The 25,608-nt window shown below is 43.3% G+C and overlaps 1 protein-coding gene across 1 annotated transcript in view; it reads left to right on the top strand.

Annotated features, from left to right (window-relative positions):
- The first annotated feature begins 13,675 nt into the window (after window positions 1-13,675).
- The window catches only part of PLEKHG5 (pleckstrin homology and RhoGEF domain containing G5), a 1,536,154-nt gene continuing 1,524,221 nt past the window's right edge, over window positions 13,676-25,608 (top strand). The window contains exon 1 of the mRNA XM_069610302.1: window positions 13,676-14,534. Coding sequence (XP_069466403.1) covers window positions 14,480-14,534 — 55 coding nt within the window. The 5' untranslated portion in view covers window positions 13,676-14,479. The remainder of the gene's footprint in view (window positions 14,535-25,608) is intronic.

Genomic DNA, 25,608 nt, shown 5'->3' with positions numbered 1-25,608 from the left:
CTCCCTGTCACTATCCCGTGAGGGATAAGATGGTGATCCGAACCTGGTTGATTTCTCAACGCATACAATGCCAGTGGAAGACAATGCAACCATCCTTTTTGTCAGAGTCAATTTCAATTTGGCTATTCTCTCCTTAAGCAGGCTGTTGAGTCTCTCACAGACACCATTTGTTTGTGGTGATATGCTGATGAGAACTTGTTCTTTATATTAAGCACCAATCTTGACAAAATGAGGGCCATTATCTGATTACAATACTTCACATATTCCGTATCTAGGAAATACTTCTCGTACTAAACATTTGGCTGCACAGGTCATATCTGGATTTGTACATGGCCCAGCTTCGATCCATCTCGAAAAGGGACATACTATACAATCATATATCTGTATCCATTACAGACTTGCAGCAGATCGACATAGTCGATGTGTAAATGCTGGAAGGGACCATTAGGTCTCGGAATGACTCCTCTAATTGTGCGCAATGTGTGCCCAGCACTAAACCTTTGACATACGATACATTTTACTACATAAAATGCAACGTGTTCTACTATATTTGGAACGTACCAATCCTCTGCTATTGTTGCGGTGAGGCTCTCTCTAGTAACGTGCGCAAAGTAGTGTAGCTGATCCAATGCCACCCTTAATAAGGCTACATGCATCACCGGTTTATCAGTGCTGTCATGTCACCACAATGCCTCAGAGAGGTTTAAAGTACACCCTCTCCACGTCCACAAGTCTTTTTCATTTTGAGGTGCATGCCCTTGGAGTTCTCACAACTGAGTTCTAGACAGATTGTTATAACAATTTGGCACACTCATCATCACCACCATGCTTTCATTCACATCAGGCGTATCAAAAGACATAATTACTTCTGTATATGCAATGCGTTTGGCTTCCTCATCTGCTTTTTGATTCCCACGTGAAATAACATCTGCCCGCTTAGTGTGAGCTGTGCATTTTACGACTGCAATGGCATAATCAACTCCATCAAGCACAGCTAGCTCTTTTCGTACTATAGCTGCTTATAATTCTAAAGGGAAGATGTGCCCTTCCTCTTCAAACATAGGTATCTTTGGCCTGAATAGAAATTCATCAGGTATTCTCACAGTTTAGTTTTGCCCACTAAGCCTGGTAGCCCTGTCAACAGAATACGTACCCCATAGTAAAACACTTCTGGTTCTAATGGCACTCCTCGTAGGACTACCTTTCCTGCAAATACCATAACATACTTGCTTACATTTAAATTATACATTCCTGGTGTCGAACACACTATGCCTTCATCAGTAAAATAAATTGTCATTTTCAACTTTGTCATTAAGTCTTGACCCAATATATTGACAGGTGTCTGTCTTGAATATAATAATGGTACAGACTTGTCACGCTCTCCTATAGAGACTGGTAGTGCGTCAGTAAAAGGAACTCTACTTGTAGCTCCTGTGAAACCTTGAGTATTCATGGCATTTCCAGACATCCAAAATTTCCCCTCTCGTATACATCAGCGTGTTGCACGTGTGTCTACTAAAAACTAAAAAGATTTGCCTCTTATATTAACATCAACCCTCGTTTCCTCTTGAGGATTTGGCATTATTGATAGTATAGAACACATCAAGTCCCCCAGTGAGCTGTCCTATTGCGGGTACATTCTCATCTCCGTACCTGTGAACAGATTTCCTGCATCGACAGTCACACCCTCCTATTTTAGGAGTCATGAACTGTCCTATACTGGTGCTTTGCTGTATCTGCAAAGGTAACTGCTGCAACTGCCCTTGTGGCAGATTCATTGGCGGCTGCTGTGCTTGAAAGTCTTGTTGTACTCTCTGTTCTTGTCTCTGCTGCACTATCTGGTTTTGAGCAAACCAATCTCCAGTCTGCTGCGAATATGCAGGCATCCCCCCTCTCCAAATTGATTATTCTTTACAAATCCTTGACTTCCACATATACGTGCAACATGCCCTGTCATTCCACATGTCCAACATACAGGAGGTCTCCTAATCTGTCCTCCCTGCATGCCTTGGTTATCATTCTGGAACCCACTCTGATTATTCTGGATTTTTCCCTGATTATTTTGGAAGCCTCTTCCTCGAAAACTTCCCCTTCCCCGTGGTATGGACCCATTATTACCTTGGTCAAACCGTCTTTGATTATTCCCTTGAGGCATGTTTGCTGATTGCTGTGAACTAGATCCGTCTCCACTAGTCAACATTGCCCCTTCATTGGGGTACTTGGAAAGTTTTTCTGCACTAAGCTTGCCTCTTGGCCTTTCCTAGTATCATCTTTCTTTCGATTCTTCTCTTGCAAAAGCATGCAATAATGCACAATGGTCAGCTGAATCTGACCATGGCTTTGCTTCCATGCCCACTAACTTCTTGAGCTGCTTTTGTACCAGATCTGGCAGCCCTTGGCATAATATGTGAGAAAACACAGGTATAGAATTCCCCCAAGCCTTGCGTGTCTCCAAAGCCCACTGTTCTTGAAAATTCAAAATATAAACAAGCGCATCATCGCCATCTTGCATCTTTTTCATCAGTATAGCTCCCATATCTGATGTATCCGGGTAAAGCACTCTAAGCGCTTTCCAAAAAGTCACTCTAGAATTATTGAATGGTGCTCCATCATGAGCAGTGTTATCCATGGTAACGCTAGAAGATCCTGCTCTTGACCAAACAACATCAGCTCTTTCCCCAAGAATGGCAATCAGGAGACCCTTAGTGTCTCCTATAGCTAATGTATTTCCTCCTGTCATTTTCTCTAACTCAGGTATCCACTTCCCAGCACAGAAGTTAAACTAAGAAGTTTACACCTTAAATTATCTTTATCCATTTGTGGCCAACGGATATACTGTGGTCTCGTTCCTCCCTTCTCCAACAAAGGAAACTGAAACCCCGAACTCGTATTTTTGTCACTCATTGTTTGCCTGTCCAGAGCAGGAACAATGGTCCCGCACCGCCTTCTACCTGGTAGTGATCTTAGCCTGTTCACATATGGTGGCGAGTCCCCCCTCTGACCATGGGGTCTCTCTTTAGGCCAATTTAGCCGCGTCACAGAATCTGACGCCGGGGATATAAGGAGTATGACCATCTTACTTCCTTGTCCATTGACAAACACACTTCAGGCCCACATATATTGCCTTCTTCCTCATAAGCAGATTCTCTATCTTTATCTGACATCTCTTGTCCGCAGCTTGTGCAACCTCTCTCTTTGTCCTCTTTGCTCAGAGTCAGTCTATCTAAAGACAGCTCTTTTGGTTCAAAACTACATGAGGCACCTTCCTTATCGTACAGCTGCGTACTCTCAAGTCAGTAATTTTTACCTTTCCCCTGTGATGCTTTCTGGGACTTCATGTGATGATAAACTTTATCGAGTGCCTCTCCAATGCTTCTAGAGTCAAACTCATCCTCCAGATTTGCTCAGGATGGACCTGCTATCAGCTCATGTGTCGGGAAAAATTCTTCTATATCCTCCCATGACAATACTGGATAAGGATCCATTACCTCCTTTTCTATGCGATCAAGATCGCGTGCTCCATGTCTTCTCTTTCATTCTATTTCATTGTCAAATTCTCTTCATTTTCTTGCTTCCTCCCTTACTGTGTCTTCTTCTTTTCTTTTCTTATCCCTTCTCTAATTTATCCTTCATATTTCTTCATCTCTTCATCTTTGTATTCTTGTATGCCTTAATTTCTGTTCTTCCTCTTCCCTTCTTTTCCTTTCTAGTTGTTCTTGTTCTTCGATCGCCCTCTGCCTATTATCATATTTTCTCTGCTCCTCTGCTCTTTCCTGTTTTCTCACCTGCTCCTCTTGGTACAACTCTTTACGTCTCTGTCTATCCTTTATTTTTGTTCTATCATCTTTCAATCTTTCCTCTCTCTCTTTATCCTTTTTGTCCTGTTCATCTTGATCTTCCCTTTGCCTTACGTCCTCAATGCTCTTACCATCGAGTTTGAGCAAAATCTGACCACCCATCCATTTGTGTTGTATAAGTGCTAGCTCATCAGCCTTATCCTTTTCTACCTTCCATCTCTTTATTTCTCATCCTATATCTAGATATCTAGAGAGGTACTTGGTCGCTCACTTTTCTTCTTACCACATCTCTACTTGTCCCTCTGGACCTTAGGGATTACATCTCTCTCAGTATTTTTCTCCGGGCCCTCGTCACTGCTTTGCACAGGTGACTCATATGCCGGGTTGCTATATCCTGTTCCTGCCTTGAGCTCCCTTAATGGGTACAGCCTATCATCTTTCTTATTATCAATGTCTGCTTCAGGCATGGCAGGTGGAGTGGAAGGCTCTTTGCCCCCCTCTGTGCATACATTAAGTATCCAATCTGCAGGAGGCAGATCTTCTCTCTCCTCCTGGTACATTTTCCAGAGCTCTAAGCTCACAAGTCGCTTGTCTAACTTTTCCCCCGTATATGCAGCATGCAAATATGGCGTCATGTGCTGCAAGATAACGATCCCACTTGTGGCCATGGCATGAACATCTTGTCCACGGTTCCTTTAACCCATTCCGCACTATACTGCCTAAGCTTGGGTGCGTATTTCGGCAATTGCTTCCAAAGGTGTATAAGCAGAGTAATATCCTCCATTTTGACGCGTCACTCTTTGACGTCAATACTCACTGCTTACTCTTTGCAAATTATGCTAATACTTTTTAATACAATTGCGAAAGAAAAAGACTCCAGGACTCCGCGCCAATTGTCTATTGTGGAACTCATGCTTTGATCATAAATTCTTCACAGATATGGCGTTCCCGATAACACGTGTTTCGGCTCAGCTGAGCCTTTTTCAAATAGGGGCTAGATCAGATGTGCTTATAATGCTGGTTCAAAAAACTTTTGTTTGATTAATTTACATGGGTTTGTTCCCATAGTCCATGTCTCGTAACAGCTTCTCCGTCACACGTGTCAGCTTTCCTTGGTGGAAAGACGTGTTATCGGGAAGGGCATATCTGTGATGAATTTATGATTAAAGACAATTGGCGCAGAGTCCTGGAGTCTTTTTCTGTCTCAATTCTACTATTTGACGGGAAGAAAAAGGGGAAGGCGAGGCGCGCACTCCAGTTCCCAGTCAAATGTACCTGTTGCAAGAAGTAACTGGGTTAAATCCCAAAATGAACAAGTATTAACAGGATTGAATCCCATCTGCTGCAGTTCAGTTGCTCTGTTGTTCTTCTCCTCCAAGCGCTTTCTTGTCACAAAAAATCATCAGGGAGGCTGTATTTCTTTACTGTATTAAAACACTATTCTGTAATAGACCTCTGATGTCTTCTTGTTCTCGTCCATGCCTTCTGAACAGGAAGCTTTGTTCTTTCACACAATTTGTATCTAATGTCAGCTCACCCCAGTCTGATATGGCCTTGGCTTCTTGCCTCATCCAACCTCGTCCTTCTGAGTTTTCACCTATAATTCACTTGTCTTTTAACTGCGACAAAATGAAAAGCGGCCTTCCTCCTTTTGCTCATAACTGCTATCGTACGTAGTGGGAACATCCATCTTTTACTGACTCCAGTATGTATTATATATATGTACATGTTGGCGCATTCTGCACTCTATTCACTATAAAGCTTTTCTTTAAGAATACTTCATCTGCTTACATTTCTTTGCATAGTGTGAAATAGCTTAATATCTTCATTATTTCTGTAGCATATGTTTCTTCATCTTGATCCCAAGATGTCATGGATCTCAATACTTTCTTGATGCCTTATCGAATTGATTGCATTCTCTGGTCTCTGAATCTCTTCCCTATATACGTCAACTTTGCATTTTTATTGTCATTGTTTCTCTTAGTTTATTCAATTGTCCTGCTTTCTTCCGGACAATCCCTCGGACAGCCATCAGCAGACGTCGCTCATCACGATCTCAAAGCATTTAATACAAAATCGAATTTTTTAAGTAAATATTCGTCATTAATGACATTGACCTGCGTATCACTAACGTCATCCTATGTGGCAAAACTGAAAAACGTATTGGGTGAATGTGATAGGGTCTAAATAGATCACCTAGATATACGATCCATAATCGTTTGGGTAGTGAAATAAAGAGATTTGCTTCTTAACATCAGGATGGGCAACTAAACCCGTCCCTAAAAAATGTCACTATGAACGTCACTAAATATACGATGTCTAATTAGCTACACAACTATAGGACGCTTGATCATGCGGCCCTCTATCATTGGTTACTTTCTAACCTCTGTCAGTACCCTCCCAACCTACATTAGCAGCACTCAGGCTGAGAGTCCGGGTGCAGATAGCTAGTCTTAACCATAACTTCCCACCAATGAACATATCCATCCATCATCACCTCATTGGTCCACTATCAATTAGTGCTTTGAACTCGGCCTTGAACATGTTCTTTGCTCCGGAAAATTCAGGGGAGTGAAGGCACACTCTACCCTCGTGCGTAGGTGTGACCATCATACTTGTCCAACTTCTTCTTTCCATGTGACTAAAGACCACGAAATTGAGCTTTCAGTGTATTAAAACATTATTCTGTAATAGACCTCTGATGTCTTCTTGTTCTCATCGATGCCTTCTGAACAGGAAGCTTTGTTCTTTCACACGATTTGTATCTAATGTCAGCTCACCCCAATCTGATATGGCCTTGGCTTCTTGGCTCATCCAACCTCGTCTTTCGGAGTTTTCACCTATAATTCACTTGTCTTTTAACTGCGACAAAATGAAAAGCGGCCTTCCTCCTTTTCCTCAGCACTGCTGTCGTACGTAGTGGGAACATCCATCATTTACTGACTCCAGTATGTATATATATATATATATATATATGTACATGTTGGCGCATGCTGCACTCTATTCACTATAAAGCTAGCCTTTGAGAATACTTCATCTGCTTGCATGTCTTTGCATAGTGTGAAATAGCTTGATATCTTCATTATTTCTGTAGCATAAATTTCTTCATCTTGATCCCAAGATGTCATTGATCTCAATACTTTCTTGATGCCTTATTGAATTGCCTGCATTCTCTGGTCTCTGAATCTCTTCCCTCTATATGTCAGCTTTTCATTTTTATGAAGTCATTGTTTCTCTTAATTTATTCAGTTGTCCTGTATTCTTCCAGACAATCCCTCGAGCAGCCATCATACTGTCTCATATGCTGGTTTGGTTGCCTTAATGGAAACCTTGCTTCCAGGATTCTCCTTGGTATCTGTAATTCAAATGGCTTTGTACATGTGTCATATTCTGATGTCCAGATGATAGGCAATATTGCTGAAGTGATTGAGGTGGGGGTACTTAGCTCCTTCTCTACAGTGCAATAATGACACCTGAGAGGCCTGCCATTCTAATCTAGCCCCGGTCCAACTCGCAGTACTTCCTGAATATTAGTATCATTTGATAATGGTAGGAAGCATGGAGAATCAGTTGAGTGAACTAATAAACCTTGCGTGCCCCATCATACATTCTCAGCATCCCGGCCAATAAAGGCTCACCTGACTTCTGCCTTAATTTAGTGATTATTTCACCCACTTCTTGCTGAGTGAAATCCTCTAGTGTGTTTAAATCAACTATACCACACACTTTGTTATGCAGATGAGGTCTCGCTCTGCGCCTGGTCACCGGATTCACATTCACCTTTTTCCCATCTTGTTTTCCTGATGCTTCTTCCTGCACTTCTGGGTCAGAATCAGTGCTACTTGAAGAGGAATCCCATATGTTTCCATCTCAATCATTAATGTCCTAATTTACATCAGCTGTAGAAATTACAGTCGCCACTTTGCGCTTATTAATTCTTCCTTTGTGCTTTTTATACCTGAATTTAGCTACCCGTATTGCTGCATTTTCCCCAATTTGTTGAAATCTGGAGGCCCTGTCACTCCAAATTTTCAACTGCAACTGTTGCATTAAAGAGGCTTGTATTTCTGTTGCCAATTCTCTTTCTAAACGCTTTACTTCCTCTTTCAAATGCACAGTCCTTTGATGTACCTTACAATAAACTTCAAGTACAAGCTAACCTCTTCTGCTCACAGCAGCAGGCTCAGCCCATTTAATCACTGGGACCTTTTGTAAACAGGCAACCACATCATCAGGCTGTGCGCTAGCCAAAGATTTTCCACATTGCTCACATAAATCAGAGCTACATGCAAATTCTCTAGCTAAAGCATCATATGGGGCACAATTCCAACCAGCAATCAGTAATTCACATGAGTCTCTGCCAGCAGGTACACTCTAATTACTTTTCCTGAATAATGAATGCATATCACCCCAAAACTACACACTAATTCAAGTACAGTGAATGAATCACTGCTGTCACTTTAAGAAGATATTGTAAATAGTTGCACACTGCAGTGATCAGCACACACAGCAACATCTGCACTTACAAGGCAAAGCCAAAGAAAGAATCCAAATCAAAATAAACCCTTTAAAACATTATAACTCAAACACATTTAAATGAAGTTGCGTCCTCCAAAGCATTGATCTACAGATTACAGCCAACCAAGGAATTAACAGCTCAAGGCCACTGTTCATGATGCCAATTGTTTTGCCTTCCCCAATCTCAGTAATTTTGATATATTTTGCACTTAGGGGGTTCCCCAATGCCCCTAATAAAGCTGGAAGTCAACGTGCTTTATTGGAACACAAGAATTAATTCATACTCCACTGAAATTTTGAATTAGACACTTTTCGGGTCGCTTTATTATCTCATTTAAAGATTACAGACTTAAGAGAAACAAAATCAAAATACAAATGAAAAGAAATCAGAAATGTAATAGACCACCATTAGCATTGTTTTGAAACACCTCATCTCTACTGGAAACTCCAGGTTAGAAGAGAGACACTCGCCAATGGGAACAGGTTGAAGGAGCACATCTGCTTCTGTCAGCCCAGCCGAAGTCCAAAGGAGGGAGAGTGACTTGATTTTAATCTTTCTGTCTAATGTTTTTTATTCTGATTTCAACCGAGTATTTTTCCAGAGAAGTTCACTGTCATTAAAGTTCCACAGCTGTTCGGCTGGTGCAGCCATCAAACCTCACTGTTTTGTAAACAACTCCTGGTTTCCCATGAGAGAAGACAAATATTGCCTTCAGCTTCTTGTGGAATGCACAATAAACTTGGTCTGCACACACAAACAAGCTGTCTTTCCACAGCTTCAGTAAACCGATACTATGCTCAGCATTGGGCTTTTATTTCAGTTTGTAGTCAAATGTTCATTTGTGTTCCCAGAATGCATTTTACCTAGACTCTATATTGGAATCAAAGAAGTTACCTTTTTTAAATGCCTTACACCTCCTTATTAATACAATTACCAAACACATATTGCACAGTATTTTTTATGATGTGAAGGTTTAATCTTTTACTAACTAAGGAATTATTAGGGACTAGACATAAATTAGACCTCATGGCATATGTTCTCGTTTCTGCAAAGAAATGGGAACAGTAGAGTCTCTTAAGAATCTATTTGTGGAGTGTATCAATTTAACACAGATCTGAGCCTCCTATTTTTGTAAATGTATTCATGATGCAGACATTCTCAAGATTTCCTACAATTGGGAAATAGTTTTAAAAGAAAGACATACAGCCTTAATTATTGCTGCTATGCGATACATTCAAGCTGTCCTGGGTATGAAGTAGCAAACGCCTCTTAACTATTGTATAGTTTGTTGATCTTATTTTGGATTTTATGGTGGAACTCAATTAACTAACTGAAATAAACTCCATACAGCAATTAGAACTTGTGATCATATTATTACTTCTCGCTCTTTTTATTCTTCTTTGTATGATGTTATGAGAACTGCACTTCTAATTTGGACTCTCTTAATCATGTTGTTTATGGTCTATTTACATTTTAATTGTCTTTTGTAAAGGTTTCAATAAACTATACACAAATAAAAAAGGAAAAAATACGATTAGACTAAGGAATGTGGGTCTCATTACAAGTTGGGCGGCTTGGCTCAAAACGGCGGTAACCTATGTATTACTGGACCGCCCAACTTGGTGGGGTGGAGGAGAACCTCAAGCAAAATGATGGAGTTAATTACACCACCTTACTACCAAAAAATGGCAATTTAGGCAGAATTATCATCAGCAGAATTTCCACGATGGTAATTCCACCAAAATTCCCATGGAGTCCTATGGACTCCATAAATGGGGACTAACACCACCATACCACCACTTGTAATCCAGTGGTAATTCTGCCAGACAGACTTGCAGTAACGTTAAATCTGTTTGGTGGTATCTCTGTGGATTTACTGCCAAGATACCACCAAACTTGTAATGAGGCCCTTACTTTTAGATTTGTTAGGCAGTGTAAAGGATCAAAAGTAAAACTTGGACACAGAGGCATATTAAGTGTTAGTTACAGACTTTTATTTATCACAAAATAATAAGGGGGTTGGGAGAAATCCTATCTATCCTTAAAATTAAGAGGGGTTTCCATGCCTCAAATAAACTAAGGAACGTCTGTGTCAGGATGTTAAACCAAAGAGCGTCCTCCGCCCTGGGTCCAAAACCCTAAACTGACCATTACACGCTAAACTCAATATTATTTGTAACTTGGGGATTTCTGTAAGCTATGTACTTGTAGCTGTCTTTCAAAGTTCCAAACATAAATGTACCGAAAAGAAAAGGAATAAAGATTCACCAGGAAAAGGGTCTTCCCTATACCAGAAGTTCTTCTGGTGATTCAAATGTCACTTTATCACAGTTCCAGTTTGTTCATGCGGGAAGACTCTACCTTGAGTCTCCTTTCAACACACATGTCTTTTAAATATATTCAGGTTCACATTCTCTGGGTCTCTAGTAGCCTTAAAGGGGTATGGTTGTTCCCTTCTCCATTTGACTGTCACTCTTTCACAATTTCAAGGAGGGGTTTTGACTCCTGAGCTTTCTCAATCATTTTCCTACCCCTGGTGTACTCTCCTGCCAGGCTATTTGGAGCTTTGTTAATTATCCTCAAAAGGGGTATGGTTCTTCCCTTTTGTACTGGTTATCACTATTCCACAATTTCCGGATGGGATTTTTACCCCCAAGTTCTCTCATTTCTCTTCCTACCCCTGCCAGGGTATTGCACTTGGGTGTGGGTCCCAGACTCGCACACTGCCTGGTTTTCTTCTCTGACACGGCTTGTTCTGTACTCACATGGATATGAGTCTCAGACTCACTGATTGCCTGGTCCACTATCCTACCAGAGCTTTTCCGTTCTCCATTCACTCTCTCATAACATCTTTGAAGTATTGGGTCACCGACCCTTTCTTAACAATGTTCGCATTTTTATCACTTATTTCAGTTCCTTTACTTAGGCTCTCTCACACTGTCAACGGCATGTGGAATCCGCCCTGAAGTGCCTGGTGCATACATGCCAACATTCTGTGACCAAAAATCTGTAGGAATCTTAAAGTTTCAAAAATAGTCAGGCGAGGAGGTAATGATAGGAATTGGGCGCGTCAGCAGCCCATTGTCATTGAATGAGCCCGCTGCCGCGGGTGCATTCAATGACAATGAGGCGCCTGCCACGCCTTCTGCCATCACGCCAACTCGGGGGAGCCCTTGAAAGACTTGCCGGAGTTGACGTGATGGGGAGATAAAGGGGCATTTTGTGAAAGGCACTTGCGGCGGAGGGGCGCACTTAGCCCACCGCCGTGGGCGCCTTTTACATCAAAGGCCTGCATGCTGCGCCTTCTCCCGCTACGGCAGCTCGGGGAAGTCCTTGAAAGACTCCCCCGAGCTGGCGTGGCAAGTGGCTAATGGTGCCTTTTGCCAAAGGCACCCGCGGCGGAGGGGCGCTTTTAGCCCACCTCCGTGGGTGCCTTTGACATTAACAGCCTGCATGTCGCGCCTACTCCCGCTACGCCAGCTCGGGGAAGTCCTTGAAAGACTCCCCCGAGCTGGCGTGGTGGGGGGCTAATGGCGCCTTTTGCCAAAGGCATCCGCGGGAGAGGGGCGCTTTAGCCCACCGCCGTGGGTGCCTTTGACATTAAAAGCCTGCATGCCGCGCATTCTCCCGGTATGCCAGCTCGGGGGAGCCCTTGAAAGACTCCCCCGAGCAGGCGTTGAAAAAAAAAATGTCATTTTTTTTTTTTAACCAAAAAAAATCGGTATTTGGTGTCAAAAAATCGGTAGGCGGTAGGACTGCTTAAAAAGCGGTATCCTACCGCCTAAATCGGTAGGGTTGGCAAGCATGCTGGTGTCCTGTTTGCCCTCCCTGTGCCTATCGGTCTTCACTGGCAGCTTCAGCGCTCCTTGCATCTTTTCATCTTCTCTGCTCTCGGCTCCCTTTCTGGGAGTGCATCACAATAGCCGCTTGGTTCCTGCTTTGCCTTCCTCTGCTTCTGGCGAATCCAGATGCTTGTTAATAGTACAGCAAACTTTTCTCGGCTCAGTCTCTCTGCACACCATTCTCGACTGCCTCCGAGCCGTGTCCTGCAGTCTGCTTGCCTCCGGTGTCCCAACCAATGTCAGAACAAGTCAGATTCAGCTGCAGTCTCTCCCTGTCTTTCTTGTGCTGTACATCTGTGTCAGATTTAAACTTCCTGGTATTGGTTAACATTTTCCAAAGACTAGAATTCAGCGTTGGCTTACTGCTTCTGGCCATCCTCATTACTCCATCCCTCTTCCTCGTCTCAGTACTATAAAGGGAGGGGGGAGTAACATATAGTTGTTGGCTATGAAAACCTGGGAATCCTCCATTTAAATTGCAATATGCCAAACAGGAATGTTGCAAAGGTTCATCTGTGTTTTTAGGAATTACAGCTGAAGGATTATTTTGAACCAGTATTTTTTTGATCAAATCAATGTTTTAAATAAACTAATCAATGTAAACTACAAGGACACTCAGACATTCTCACCACTAAACTTACTAAAACGTTCCATGTTCCTACAAACACACCGCTCAACCACGAAACACAACACACCCATACCACTACCACAGCAGCAACTCGAAATCACACAGCAAACTTGACACCCCCTCGGCATCCCATACAATCATAATACACTAAACCGCCAATACTCTACCACAGAGTCACAAAACAATCCCATGCAGAATCGCGCACCAAAACAACCCCAAACCCAGACCATCTAGAAGCAACCCAGCACACAGTGACTGGTTTTTCCGAACTGAAACTACTAACAACAGAGAAAAAGCTCTCTTGTGCTCTCCCACTCTGTCACACTAACCCACCCTGCCCCAACCCTCCTTTTTCTGATGGGCCTGGAGAACATGAAAATCGTAGTGGTGTGCAGTATACATTTAAACAACATACTACACTTCAGTGACAGTGACTTTTGGTCAAATCGGTAGTGGTAGGAATTGGGTGCTTATTCTTCCAGTCTGTTAGTTGATTATGAAGTGAGTGTTTGTGCCTTACTCATTGTAAACATTACATTTTGTTAGATTAATCTTCACTATTTAAAAAGGGTTTTTTTTACCATTGCATGGGATCACTTGAGATCTCTTTTCATTTGTATGCTGCAAAGTGGTTTCCAGTCCCATTTTGAGCAACTCTCTCTGAACTGCAATTTCTTTTCACTGAAGGATGTTGCTAGTTAGCAAGCCCAGACTGTGTATAAGGGGGCGGAACGTTGTCTTTTTAATATTTAAACCTTGAACACATCCAACCTTAATTCGTCCCATATGGCTGGGATTGGCAGGCGCGTAGAGATTTGGCTGACAGTCCACCCTGAACAGTGGCTTGAACAAATGTGGGGGCCATCTGTGCAGCTGCTCAGGGAACGTGCAAAAGAAAGCAAAGGACCGGGCGCGCTCGGGCAGCCGTTTCAAGGCAAATATGTTAGTAAAGAATGAAGGACAGAAAATAAATACACGTTCACTTTCAGAAGGTAAGGAATCCTTTGGCCGCGGTGTGCTCTGGGGCTGCACGAGATGGCCCGGACAATGATGGAGCCTCGTTGCCATGGGAACTCCCCGTGCCACTGCTTTGCTCAGTGGACTGTGGTTCGAGCTGCTACAAGAGTCTGGGAATATCCGACGGCGGCTGCATGCATGCGGTGGTGACAGAAGCAGCAATGGGGCAACGGCAATACAACTACCAAAACTCCACTCCCATGCAAGCGCCTGGAAAGGATATCCACGCAGAGGACGCATAAAAGGAAAGAATGTGTGTGGGGAAGAGTGAAGCCCAGCGGTAGCTTTTCAGTCACACGCCAGAGGCCGCGAAAAGTGGGAATTTTCTCGCAACACCGCAGGAGAGTATTCTTTGCATTAACCCTTTAATCCTCTGCAGCAACGAGGGAATTCTGCAAGCCGTTGGAATATTGGAACTATGAATTGGAGGTGTTGGACTATCCAAACACACGCCCAAGCCTCGTATGTGTTTATTTTGAGAAGCCTCCGAAACACCTGCGTTGTTGCTTTTCAAAGGGGTGGAGAAGCAGCAGTTTGCAAGAGTTGCCTGCCGCCTGACTTCCCACAGTTCTGAAGTAACTACTAAGATGCCCCTGACGGTTGGACCAAACCGGCCACTGTAGTTTGCGTCCCACGTTCCCTTCACTGTCACGGGAGCAACGCAAGGACTCGAGAAATGAACAAGTACGGGTCTCCTCCGCGGGGCTGGCTTAATTTACGCCTGCGAATGAGTGAGTATGCTGCTTTTTTTCCTATTTGCCATTAAGCTCACATTTGACCAGTGCGATGACGGAATCACCCTAGGCTATTGGGGCATGGAGGCTCCAGTCATGGACTTACCTGTTTAAAAGCTTACATTCAATCAGTTTAATTGAAGTTAACCAATACTATAATATCCAGAATTATTTAACATTATAAATAAAATGTTAGGAGTGGAAAAGTGCTGTCCAGTGACCTGATGTTATGTAGTCACTTTAGTCATGTGGACCCCGCACGTCTGGTGCTCGGTGACAGATAAGACTTGGTCACTGTTATATATTTATCATTTCTTTTTTGTTAGGTGTGGACTCAGCCTTGTCATGCGCCCGATCTCTGTTTAAGGCATGCATTTAACATCACGGGTTGTGTTTGATATTCGATACCCAGCTGCCAGTTGGACCCTTGCCCTGTGTGATGTTATCAGTCAGGCCAGGCTTTGGGGCTATATGCAGCTTGCATTCAACGATGCGTTGGTTCATACATGTAATGCGCAAAACAAAACTACAAGTCACAGTAGGCAAATGAAGATGCATACAATTACATCTCTTGTGAAAATTCTATTTTACCAACCACAAATGGTTTCTATGGCATAATGTATAGAACACGTTTTGCAAGAATGTAAGGTTACTAAGCATGAAATGGAAAGTCTGCAGAAGCTGTCAATAACAACGTTAGGGTCAGACCCTCAGTCCAAATCATCTATTTCCCAAATTCAAAGGCCACCCCACTGCAAATTAAACCCCACACTGCTGCTTCATAACACTTTAACCAAGGCATTGATTTGATGCACTGAGTGTGTAAAGCTAGTGTGTTTCCTATTGTCTGTGGGTGTTTCAGGTCTTTGTCTTTTATGCCGCGTTCACGCCCAAGTTGTCAAGGTCATCTAGTCTTATTGTTTGAACTCTGACACTTGTATTCCTAAAAAATTAAAAAACTACAATTCCCCGAATTCCATGGGGAAAAACAGACTTGATGCCTTTCTCATGCATGGTATGGAGAAACTTGAGAGCCCTGTTATGCATGTCTGGACATTTCTCTTAGGTGTTTTCTTAATGTTGTTTATTATTCTTTTTTTCTTGTTTTCACGGCCTGCCCTAGGATTTGTGGGGTCTGGGTGACAAAAGATTTGCGGGGTCTCCTAATATGTAGTGACATCACAGAAAATGTCTTCACAGAATGTGTCTTTAATACTTGGTGACATCATAGGCAGTTACATTTAAAGAAGTTGCCAAAGAGAAAACTTTGTGCTGTCTACAACATGAACAGTCACTGTTATTAGATATATGGCTTATCATGTGAGCTGAATCAGTTTGAGGGACGTTTCATTTTGGCATTAGACCGTCAGTGAGATCAAACAATTTGCCCCAGAGAACACACTTTGCTTTAGTTGTGAAGCCGGGATTTGAGACCAATCTGCAACTGGGGCAATTGGACACAACTTCCAACCTGCTATTGGTAGACATTTTGTTTGTATCTGGTCTTTTTGCAACTTTTGCTTGAAAACAACTGACTGTGGAATGCAGTGCAAAAAAAACGCGATTCTGATTTGCTAACTGGAGTTAAGTGTTCCTTTTGCAGCAGTTTCATGATTGCTTTTATTTTTATGGTCTGTATATTTGGACATTTTGCCCAAATTCGCGTAATGCGTTTAATTCACAAGCTACAGCTGATGATTATTTTCCCTGTCATAAGAAATAAATATCGAGGCAATGCTTAAATATTCTTTTCAAAACTTAAGGTGAGTTAATAGACTACGACGAGAGCTATCCGGCTCTAACATTTAAGCCACGTGCGGTGGCAAACGCCTTATCGGCAGAGGACACAGGCATGGAACGGCGAGCAGACGACCAAGAATTGGGTGAGGACTGAGGGTTGGCGGGATGAGGTGGGAAGGCTAGCCGAAAGAAAAGGGACTGATTGGGCTTAATAATTTGCAAAACCTTTGTTATGTTGTATGCTCTCTTGTGTATCGAACAAAAAATAAACACGTTTAAAAAAAAAAAAAACTTAAGGTGAGCTAGCCTACATATCTTTGTCTCTTGCCTTGATGGCAGGTTCCAAGGACGACAGGGCAGGGATTGGGCCTGGGGCAAACAGGGCAGAATGCCCAAACTGTAGGAGTGCCTTCTTGTGCGATTGCAATAGAGCCTAAAGAACGGCCTTGACGCAGTGGGAGTAAGCAACTTCACAGTACCTCAAATGTTAAAACATTAGCACAGGGCTATGGCCAGGGAAAGTAATCTCTCCAGTCTCCAGGAGTCAGCAACCGCCTCTCTTCCCACATCCTTGGCACATCATAATGACTCGCTTGCCAACTCCTTCGCCCCCACCCATCCCATATTTGCTTCCAACAAAACCGTTTTTATAAACATGACGTGCATATAGTACACATCATGATAAAGTACTCTTAAGAATATGTAAATCTATGTAGAAATATGTTAAGCTACAAGATTACAACGGTACCGTTATTTGCCCCCACCTTGAATGGAAGTCTCTAAAAAACATGGACTCTGGGTTTCGTGAACATACTTTCAAGGCTGACTCACAGCAAGAGAACATCTGTGAGAAGGTAACACTGGTTGGTATTCGATGTCTGACAAAGGCATGCTTCATATATGATGTTATGATATTGTGACATTTTTTTTTAGAAAAAGGACTTTTTTGTGTGTCAAATAACCACAAACATTTTGTGTGACTTTTATGTTGGTAATCTTGGAAGAGGGCATTTGGGCGACTTACTGTTGCTTTATGTGTGATTTCAGAATACAAATACTCCTTTTTCTTTCCGTATCACCAAAATATTAGTAACTTTTGGCTAAAACAATGGTTGATTAAACAAACTATCGCTTATAAATGGCTTTCAGTTTCAGTGCTCCACCAAATAGGAGTGACAATTAGTCGGTATTTATGAGGCCCCAGTGGAAGTTATTTGTCTCCAGATGTCACAACACAATGGAAGGAAACTGCAAGGCCACGCTGGGACAGGCAGACCCCATTCTGAATGCCCTTCTCCCCCCTCCTCTGCGATGCAATGCGTGTGGCTCCGAATACATGAGCATGGGCCCTCCCTCGGCTACAGTACAGACGGCCGATGCACGGGGCTGGCCCCGCATGTTGCCCTGGTGTGTTGTGCATATTGGCTTGGATGCGTTCCATCATGTCCATATGTTGTAATGTGCTGTCTGTGTGTTCTGCACATGTTGGTATTGTGCAGTGTAATGGCACTGCATGCGTCTTCGATTGTCATCTTCCTCGGTTGTCCCTCCTGTGTTGTAAGACCGGCCGAATGGTACTTGTCACTAGCCATGTATTGTTTTGTGTTTGGGCATGCACCTATATGCCCCATTGCAGTCGGGGGATGCTAGTCAACCCTGGGTTTAACTTTGCATTCTGGGATTTACAATGGGGGAAACCAGGACTACAAGTCCCAGAAGTCAAGGCTAAAACTAGGGCTGGTCTAAGATCTTGACTGCAATAGGGAATGTTGGCATGTATGCATGTTTTGTATCAGCGGGCATATCCAAAGAAATCCAGGGAGGGGCGAGGTGTGTGTATGCCAAAAATCTGGATAATCAAATTGGACAGTTTTAAAATATTTGTTTAACCACTTGTTTTTTTTGTTGGGGTCTATGGAAAGCCATGTGTAAAACAAACTTTGAACATAACATTTAAATGCCAACTGAAACGAAGACACACCAGTTCCCTTGTGCAATTGGAATCACCCGAACGGTATGCTTATCACGTGACCAGATGTCTCCAAGTCAGTGGGGCACCATTATCAACTCCTGCCTCACATTTCCTTTCACCGTTCATTGGCATTGGGTGCATGAGCCTCATTTCTTCATCGAAGACTGCAACTCCCAGAATACACTTGCATTAGTAAATTAAAGCTAAGGACTGGGAAACTGGGAGTCCCAGTGGCAGTCTTCTTGTCTCCATTGGTTGATAGGCTAAACATACTATGAACTGGATGTATTAGACCCGACCCAAAAGGGATAGAACGCCATTATCTGGCAGCTTGTTTTGATGTTATTCATGCTTTTCTATCAAGATTGGAGGTGTTGAGAGTGTCAGGCCAATACATGCCAACATGTTGTATATGTCATCCAGGAGATGCCCAGCCTTGTTTTTTCTTTGCATTGTGAGACTTTTGTTTTGCTTTTCTTGTTACACATCCAGAAATACACAATCCAGAACATGAAGTAAAACATTGCAACTGGATAAGCATCTCCTGACTGACATAGGGCCTTTTGGTATGCAGGTCTACATTTGCACCCTGAGATACATAGTATATATCATGCGACTCAAATTGCTCTGTTTAATTACCAGTGATCTTCATTGCTCCTCGTCCTACCCTTCCTCTTCACAGTACTAACTCTATGAAGGAGCTCTGCCTTCTGACAGAACCCTTTATGCTAGTATCTTTTTGTGCTTTTCGTTAGCCCCTCCCCCTTACTGCACGGGGTATAAAACACCTAACCTGCCCCATATTCCCTCTGCCTATATCAATGAAACTAGGACACTCTTATCACTGGGGTTGGAGGGGTGAGTATCAGTACTGTGATGAGGAAGAATAGGACTAGGAGTAATGAACATTACTGGTAAGTAATCAGAGCATTACCTCCATGCCCTCCTTCCTTATCACAGTACTAACTCTATAAAGTACATCAAACGTCGGACGGCACATACTTTGAGTGAACAAGAATAACCTCCTGTAGGCACAGTGGCCATCCCACCGAGAGTCACAAGCCACTCCTCCCAAGGAGATAATAGGGAGCGTGATGGACACCCCAGCACAGAGACCAACTAGAGAAGGGCTAAAACCTAGATGCAGTCGATATACGCGTATCCTGGATGCTCAGCAGGATTACTTATGGGAAGCCAAGGGACCTTCCACTCGACAATCCAACGCAGGAACTACCAGAGAGTTCCAGGAAAAAGATCAGGAAAGAAGGCATGCCCTGTGAACTTCCAACTCGATTCACCCCAAGCATCACATTGGGAAATACTGATGGCCCAGCCCACCCTTCAACACAAAATGGCAACAACCAGAATTCTATTCCCCAGAGCCAAACGATCAGGAATAGGCATCTAGAACAACCCCCTATCCGAGAGTATCCTTACCAATTACTAGCTTGCAGTAATCCAAGTGTTGCTCCATACTACCCTGGGACAAGGGGAACCAAAAGAACTTCAAAAGGCTGGCAGGACCTAGGGAGATTAATGAGCACCATGGTGGCAATCCCTCAAAACATGCATGAAAAATAGGTTGTGGCTCCCAACACCATGCACCCCTTCCCCCAAATAGACCAATGGCCACAGGGGTTTGAATGCCCTCTGGAGAAGGTGGCTGCAGTGAAAACCTCCTACCCAGAAGCTGGATCCTCAAAAATATTTGAAAAGCAATCCTGCCCACCAGCCTGAATCCCCAAATTCTGCATCTCGGGCGGGCTGAAGAAGCCAATGCCAAAAGGGGGAAGAGCCAGGTGCCAAAGTACCCAGATTCCGATCCACATCCCTGACATTTAATGTCACCCAAACAGATGCTACTTGCTGCAATAGTACTTAATTTAGCACAATAGTACTGAGGTTTAGAGGAAAAGGGAGGTCAAAGTCTAATTCAGAACTGCCATCCCAATTCCATCAAAATAACATAAAACGAGCCTCCAGCGTAACATGATCCCTCAGGTGCCTGCTAAGGTGCCAGAACTCTCACCAGCAAGCACTTTCTGCAGAGAGGGACAGCTCGATATTACCCACCAGCGAGCGTACAGCAGAAACCATGTACCTAAAATTCGACAACACAATGTCATAGACAGTAGGCTTAGTGCAAAATCTGTAATTCACATACTGGATGACACAATCACCCCAACCCCATTGAGGCATTGGAATTGGACACCCAGCACCTTAATTTGATTTACTCTGCAGCACTGCCAGGGAGGCAACTTGGTTATTTTCAGCCGCTAGTAACCAATAGTAACCAATACAAAGAGTAAATTCACAAAGGCAGGCTGGATGGGGACTGCTCTCGGCCTGGGGTGGGAGGGCTAACAGGGTTTTCACCAGAATCAGTCCTGCCCCAGATGCGGTGTGTTGGATTTGGAAGGGCCCCAGTCTTTGTTCCTTCTACTTGTGTCTCTTTGCATGAAATTATTAGCACATATTCTTGTCCCATGCCTGTACTGCACACTGCTAAACAGTGTCTTTCTTGTCCCATCAGACTTCAGCATCCTGCATGCCCAACATGGAAGAACGATCCGTAGCCTGACTGGGAGAAAGACAGCTAGGAATTGCAGAACCACAAAGCAGTCTACATAGCAGACCAGCAGATCAACCATAGTATGCAAAATAGACTAGTGTGAGTTAATTAACTTCACTTCAGTGAGCAGGTGAAGTGGTCCACACTCCAAACTGGCAATCCCAGTGCTGTTCACAATTCGGGTGGAGACAGTTTCCTGATCTGTAGCAGGACTGCAGAGAGCTCCCTAAATCAAACTGGCATACTAAACTCTCCAATAGGCCCTAACACGATCTTAGACATTTATTGTAATTGTAGCAGGCCAACATTTCAGAATTCAGGTAGACTGGAGTACGGTAAGGGAGTAGGCCTTAAACCTCCCTGGGTTTGCTTACCTGTAACACCTCCCCTGTGGAAAGGAAAGGTTGGCCCAGGGAAATATGCGAGGAAGATGGGAGCCAATGAAGTGATAAAGGACATGATAAAACGGTGTACCCAAAATGAGAGGGTGCTGTTTGTTCAGGTGAGGTCAAAAGAGGAAAAGGAGGACCATAGATCAAGCAAAGGAGCATGGAGGAAGATTGCATAAGGAGTGTGCAAAGTAAGGTATTGGTTGGTGGGAGAATGGAGAATGTGGTACTTCGATGTGAGTAAGAGCGAGACCACAAGAGTAGGGAGTGCATGAGAAGGTGACTGAGAGAGTGAAAGGAATGACTGTAGGTAGTGAAGGTGAGAATCCCCCAAAATGCATTCAAAACTCCCCAATGGGAGTCAATAATGGACACACCCCAGGAGGAATGAGACCAAGACCAAGTGCGGGTGAAAGTAAGAGTAAAGTTTATCTAAAAACAAAATAGAGCAAGCAGAGAACTCTGCAAACTCTGAGAGTGCTCTGCCCAACAATACTTTAAAAAGGGTTACAGCATCATAAATGACATCACTACATGGGTTACAATAATCACAGTCTCATTGGTAGAGTCCCAAATCCAGTATAGCTGTGTAGGCGCCGCCTCCAGATGAGTGAATAGTTGCTTGGCGGGAAGGCGGACATCACATGCTTCAGCCGGGCTGGTCAGTGCGAGGTGAACGTTATGGGGCCCCGGATGGAGTGATTGATACTAACTCTCTAATCTAGTCACCACTTCAAAGTATGCAATAAAAGGACACTCATAAAATCATCATTGGCATTCTGACAGTAGGAGGGGAATCATATATTTCACATTTTTCTATACATACATTTGCCTTGTACACCTGAAAAGGAGGAAAGGTAGAGGGTCATCTTTTGTCAAGGGGCAGGGCGGTGACATTCTGTGTGGGCCTTGAAATAGAGGGCGAAGATAAAGTTGTTGCATTAAGGCATTAGTTGAGACATGGGTCTCCGGTAGCAGCACTGTCACGAGGAAAGGAGAAACAGGTGGGCGCTGTGCGCCGTTCATGTGCGGCGCTGCTGGACACAGGGAGACACGGCCCTTTGGCTCTTTCAAGTTGGCCCAGTTTGATCAGTGGAATTATGCGTGAACCATTGAACATATTTACTTATTATCGCGTATACCGTGGTTACCTGTGCTACAGAATGGCTTTTATTTACATTAGTCTCGTGGCTGCACCATTTATATTATACATGAGAATCTTATAATATCTGAATACATTTGCGAGTATACACAGAACTAAAATCAAGTGAGCATGCAGTCCATAAGCTTTGCATCATAACAATCGAGTCATCTAGCATCTCTTACATTTGCGGGGGTATTTGGTAATAAGTAACCAACATTATGGGATACGACTTGGGGATCATGGTATCATATTTATTACATTTAAGTTAGATAAGTTGATTGTGGATTGCTATGTTGCATCTCACAGAGACAGCCCCTTTATACAAAAACACAGGAGGGAATTTATAGCCTTACGTAGGGGATTAGCATCATGGGTGAAACAGGGTGGCACACAGTCGTGGGGCATGCATCTGCTACATTAAAAGGGGTGTGAGGTTGGAGGGGGTACTAGTGGCGTGGCTAGGAGAGAGTAGTAGTCTGGCATGAGGAGAATATTAGTCATGTGGAGGGAGGACAGTAGTAGTGGTGTGAAGAGGGCAGAGTAGTGGTAGAGAGCAGGGGGAAGTAGAGGGAGAGAGAGAACTTTGGAGGGAGAGTTGAGAAGAGCGATATGGAAAGACAATGTGGTGGGTGTAAGAAAGGGAGGAGAGTAGAAGGAATGGAATGGAAAGGAAGGGTAGAACATAAGGGAGAGGAGTACACAAGGCACATATTCTTATAGTGGATTATATTGTGGGACGGTTAGGGACCATGTAGATTGTATCCATAGAGAGATATTTAGAAAGGGTGTTCATCCTTAGGCCATCGCCATCAGGCAGGCAGAATATTAGACAGTAGGGGTTACCAATCTCTAGAGACCAACCTTGGGTTGAGGGAGGGAAATGTCTGCACTAGACGAGAAAGAGATGGATAGCCCTTCACAAACCTCTTTTCAATCTCTTTAATAAAGACCCTAGAATTGTCTCTGAGAATTGGTGTGTTCTTGAGATCATCTGTGGCACAGCACATGCAGAAAGTACAGCCTCTTTCTGTTGCAGGAACTCCATTTCCCATGCATGGTTCCCTGACGAGAACAAGTACCAGCTTTCTCATATTTTGCAAAGAAATACAGGTGCCACAAAGGAGGGAAGACCTCAAGTCTGAAAATGTGTTGCAAAATGCAGCTGCAGGTACCAAAACAGAGAGACGACTGACTTCATTGTATGAAAATGTGTTGCAAAATGCTCATGTGTGCTATTGATGACCTGGCATCTATTGGAGTTTTTCATGTGCTCCTCTATGGAACCAAATGTATATTTTCCCTATTTTGATTCATATTTGTGTTATCAAATGCACCATTTCAACCTACTGTATTACTAAAAAAGAATTGTAGGGTGAGTATGGGGGTATCCAGAACCAACCAAAAAAACTAACAAAATGGATTGATTTTACTATGCACTTGCTTGGGCCAATTTGTGGAAAATATTTACTTCCCTCACTTAAAAAAAAATATCAACAGCCACCACTGCTTGCTCTGACTTGTCCTTTCGAACTGTAACTGAGCAGGTTTGCAACTGCCACAAGTGTCGTGGCATTGCCACTAAGCTGTTTGCCTCCAACGCTTAATACGGCTTTATCTATTTACTCCCATGGGAACCAGGCTCACCAAAGCTGCTTGGTGCTCTGATTGAGAAAAACGGTCAAAGATGGCAGCCCGCTTTGTGGATAGATTGTGCCCATGAATGTAGCCTGGAAAGTAGCTTACTGACTGCGCCAGTCGTTTTTGCCACTTCACCGGTATACCACAACAATATAAAGTTAGTCTTAAATGCACCGCATTGTGGCTCACGGCAGGTGACCAGTGACCTTTTTTTGACATGCCAAAGCGCTTGACAGATCAGCTTACTGTGCTAATGTAATAACGTAAAAAACCACACACAGCTGACAAAACCTTGATGCACTCTTGCTCATCATACTAAAGTGCTTGGAATGGGTTCCCCCATAAACCGAATACTTAACTATCTGAACACTGACTTAATGAGACAGTTTCACCCTCAATAATCGTGCTGTTTAACTAGACTCGGAGACCTAGCGGTTGTTCAATTGAATCTAATCCAGCATTGTGACTCTTGTATTGAGAAAATAGGAGTATCTTGACAGAAAATAAAATAAGACTGTAAAAGGACAGAATGCCTGTATCCTGTATTCAATGAATAGCAGAGAACAAGGGTGAAATATTGTGCCCCACGTTTTTCTTTATTTATAATAAAAAATAAGGAAAGCCTACTTTCCACTTGTAGGTGATAGGACTAAATTTGGGGCAACTCCTTTTGTTTAATGCTGTATTTTTACAGTTTACGTTTGTACATTGTTACAAAGTCCAAATACTTATAATGGGGATTTCTAGTGGGGTAATCATGGAGGCTGGGGACTCCACTTAGTTATTGGGTGATTGTCCCGGGACCAACATGGGTAGGATCCCCTGGTTGCCTTCAATTAACTCCTGCCACTGGGCAGGGAACAGCTACTTGCTGGAGCAAAAATCCACTGGCCCATTAATGGCCTTTACAAAAGACCTGCAACATCCCATAGAACAGTGCAACCCCTCCTGGGGAAGCTTTGCACCAGACAGATGCTGACCTTACTTGAAGTTATCATAACACTCAGGCACTTCACTACTCTTCGTGGGTCCCACTGACAATTCAGCTCTACTCAGGCCCATGAATGTGGTCCGTCAAGATCTGCAGACAAATTTGCACAAGCTCACACCAAGAAGGAATCCAAAGTGGCTGACCAGCATTTTTAAAGCCATGGTCTAGCCAACATGTGAATCTTGCGCTGAGCCATATTCAACACCTATGAGGGAAAAGCACTCCCACTGTAATCAACCATCCAGTAGTAATCACAATGATACACAGGTGCAGATCCGTCCACTAAGACTGGCCTCGGTGATGAGATACCAAATTATAAAAGTGACATCCCAAAAAGTGATGGTGTGGGCTTTAGCAGGAGGTTGCAGCAGGAGTTTCATGTGAGTTATACTGTGGAAATAGTTATGAGAGAGAGAAGACATTCCGTAGGTGACCAGAGCCAAATGGGAGAGAAGAAACATCAAGAGGTGGCAGGTGTGAGAAATACAGGGTTTGGAAAGAGACATCAGGAGGCGATTGGGGAGGATATCAGAAGGTAGTAGGAAGAAGTCACCATGAGGTGGTAGAACAAAGACCCCAAGATTGGGCAGAATGAAGTCAAAAGGAGGAGGTTGTTGAAGTGGTA

The sequence above is a fragment of the Ambystoma mexicanum genome, chromosome 8 (assembly GCF_040938575.1).
Source record: "Ambystoma mexicanum isolate Mex_15411 chromosome 8, UKY_AmexF1_1, whole genome shotgun sequence".
In the NCBI taxonomy this organism is placed as follows: domain Eukaryota; kingdom Metazoa; phylum Chordata; class Amphibia; order Caudata; family Ambystomatidae; genus Ambystoma; species Ambystoma mexicanum.
Note: the sequence above shows the minus strand (reverse complement) of the source record. Positions and strands in the feature narration are given on the sequence as shown.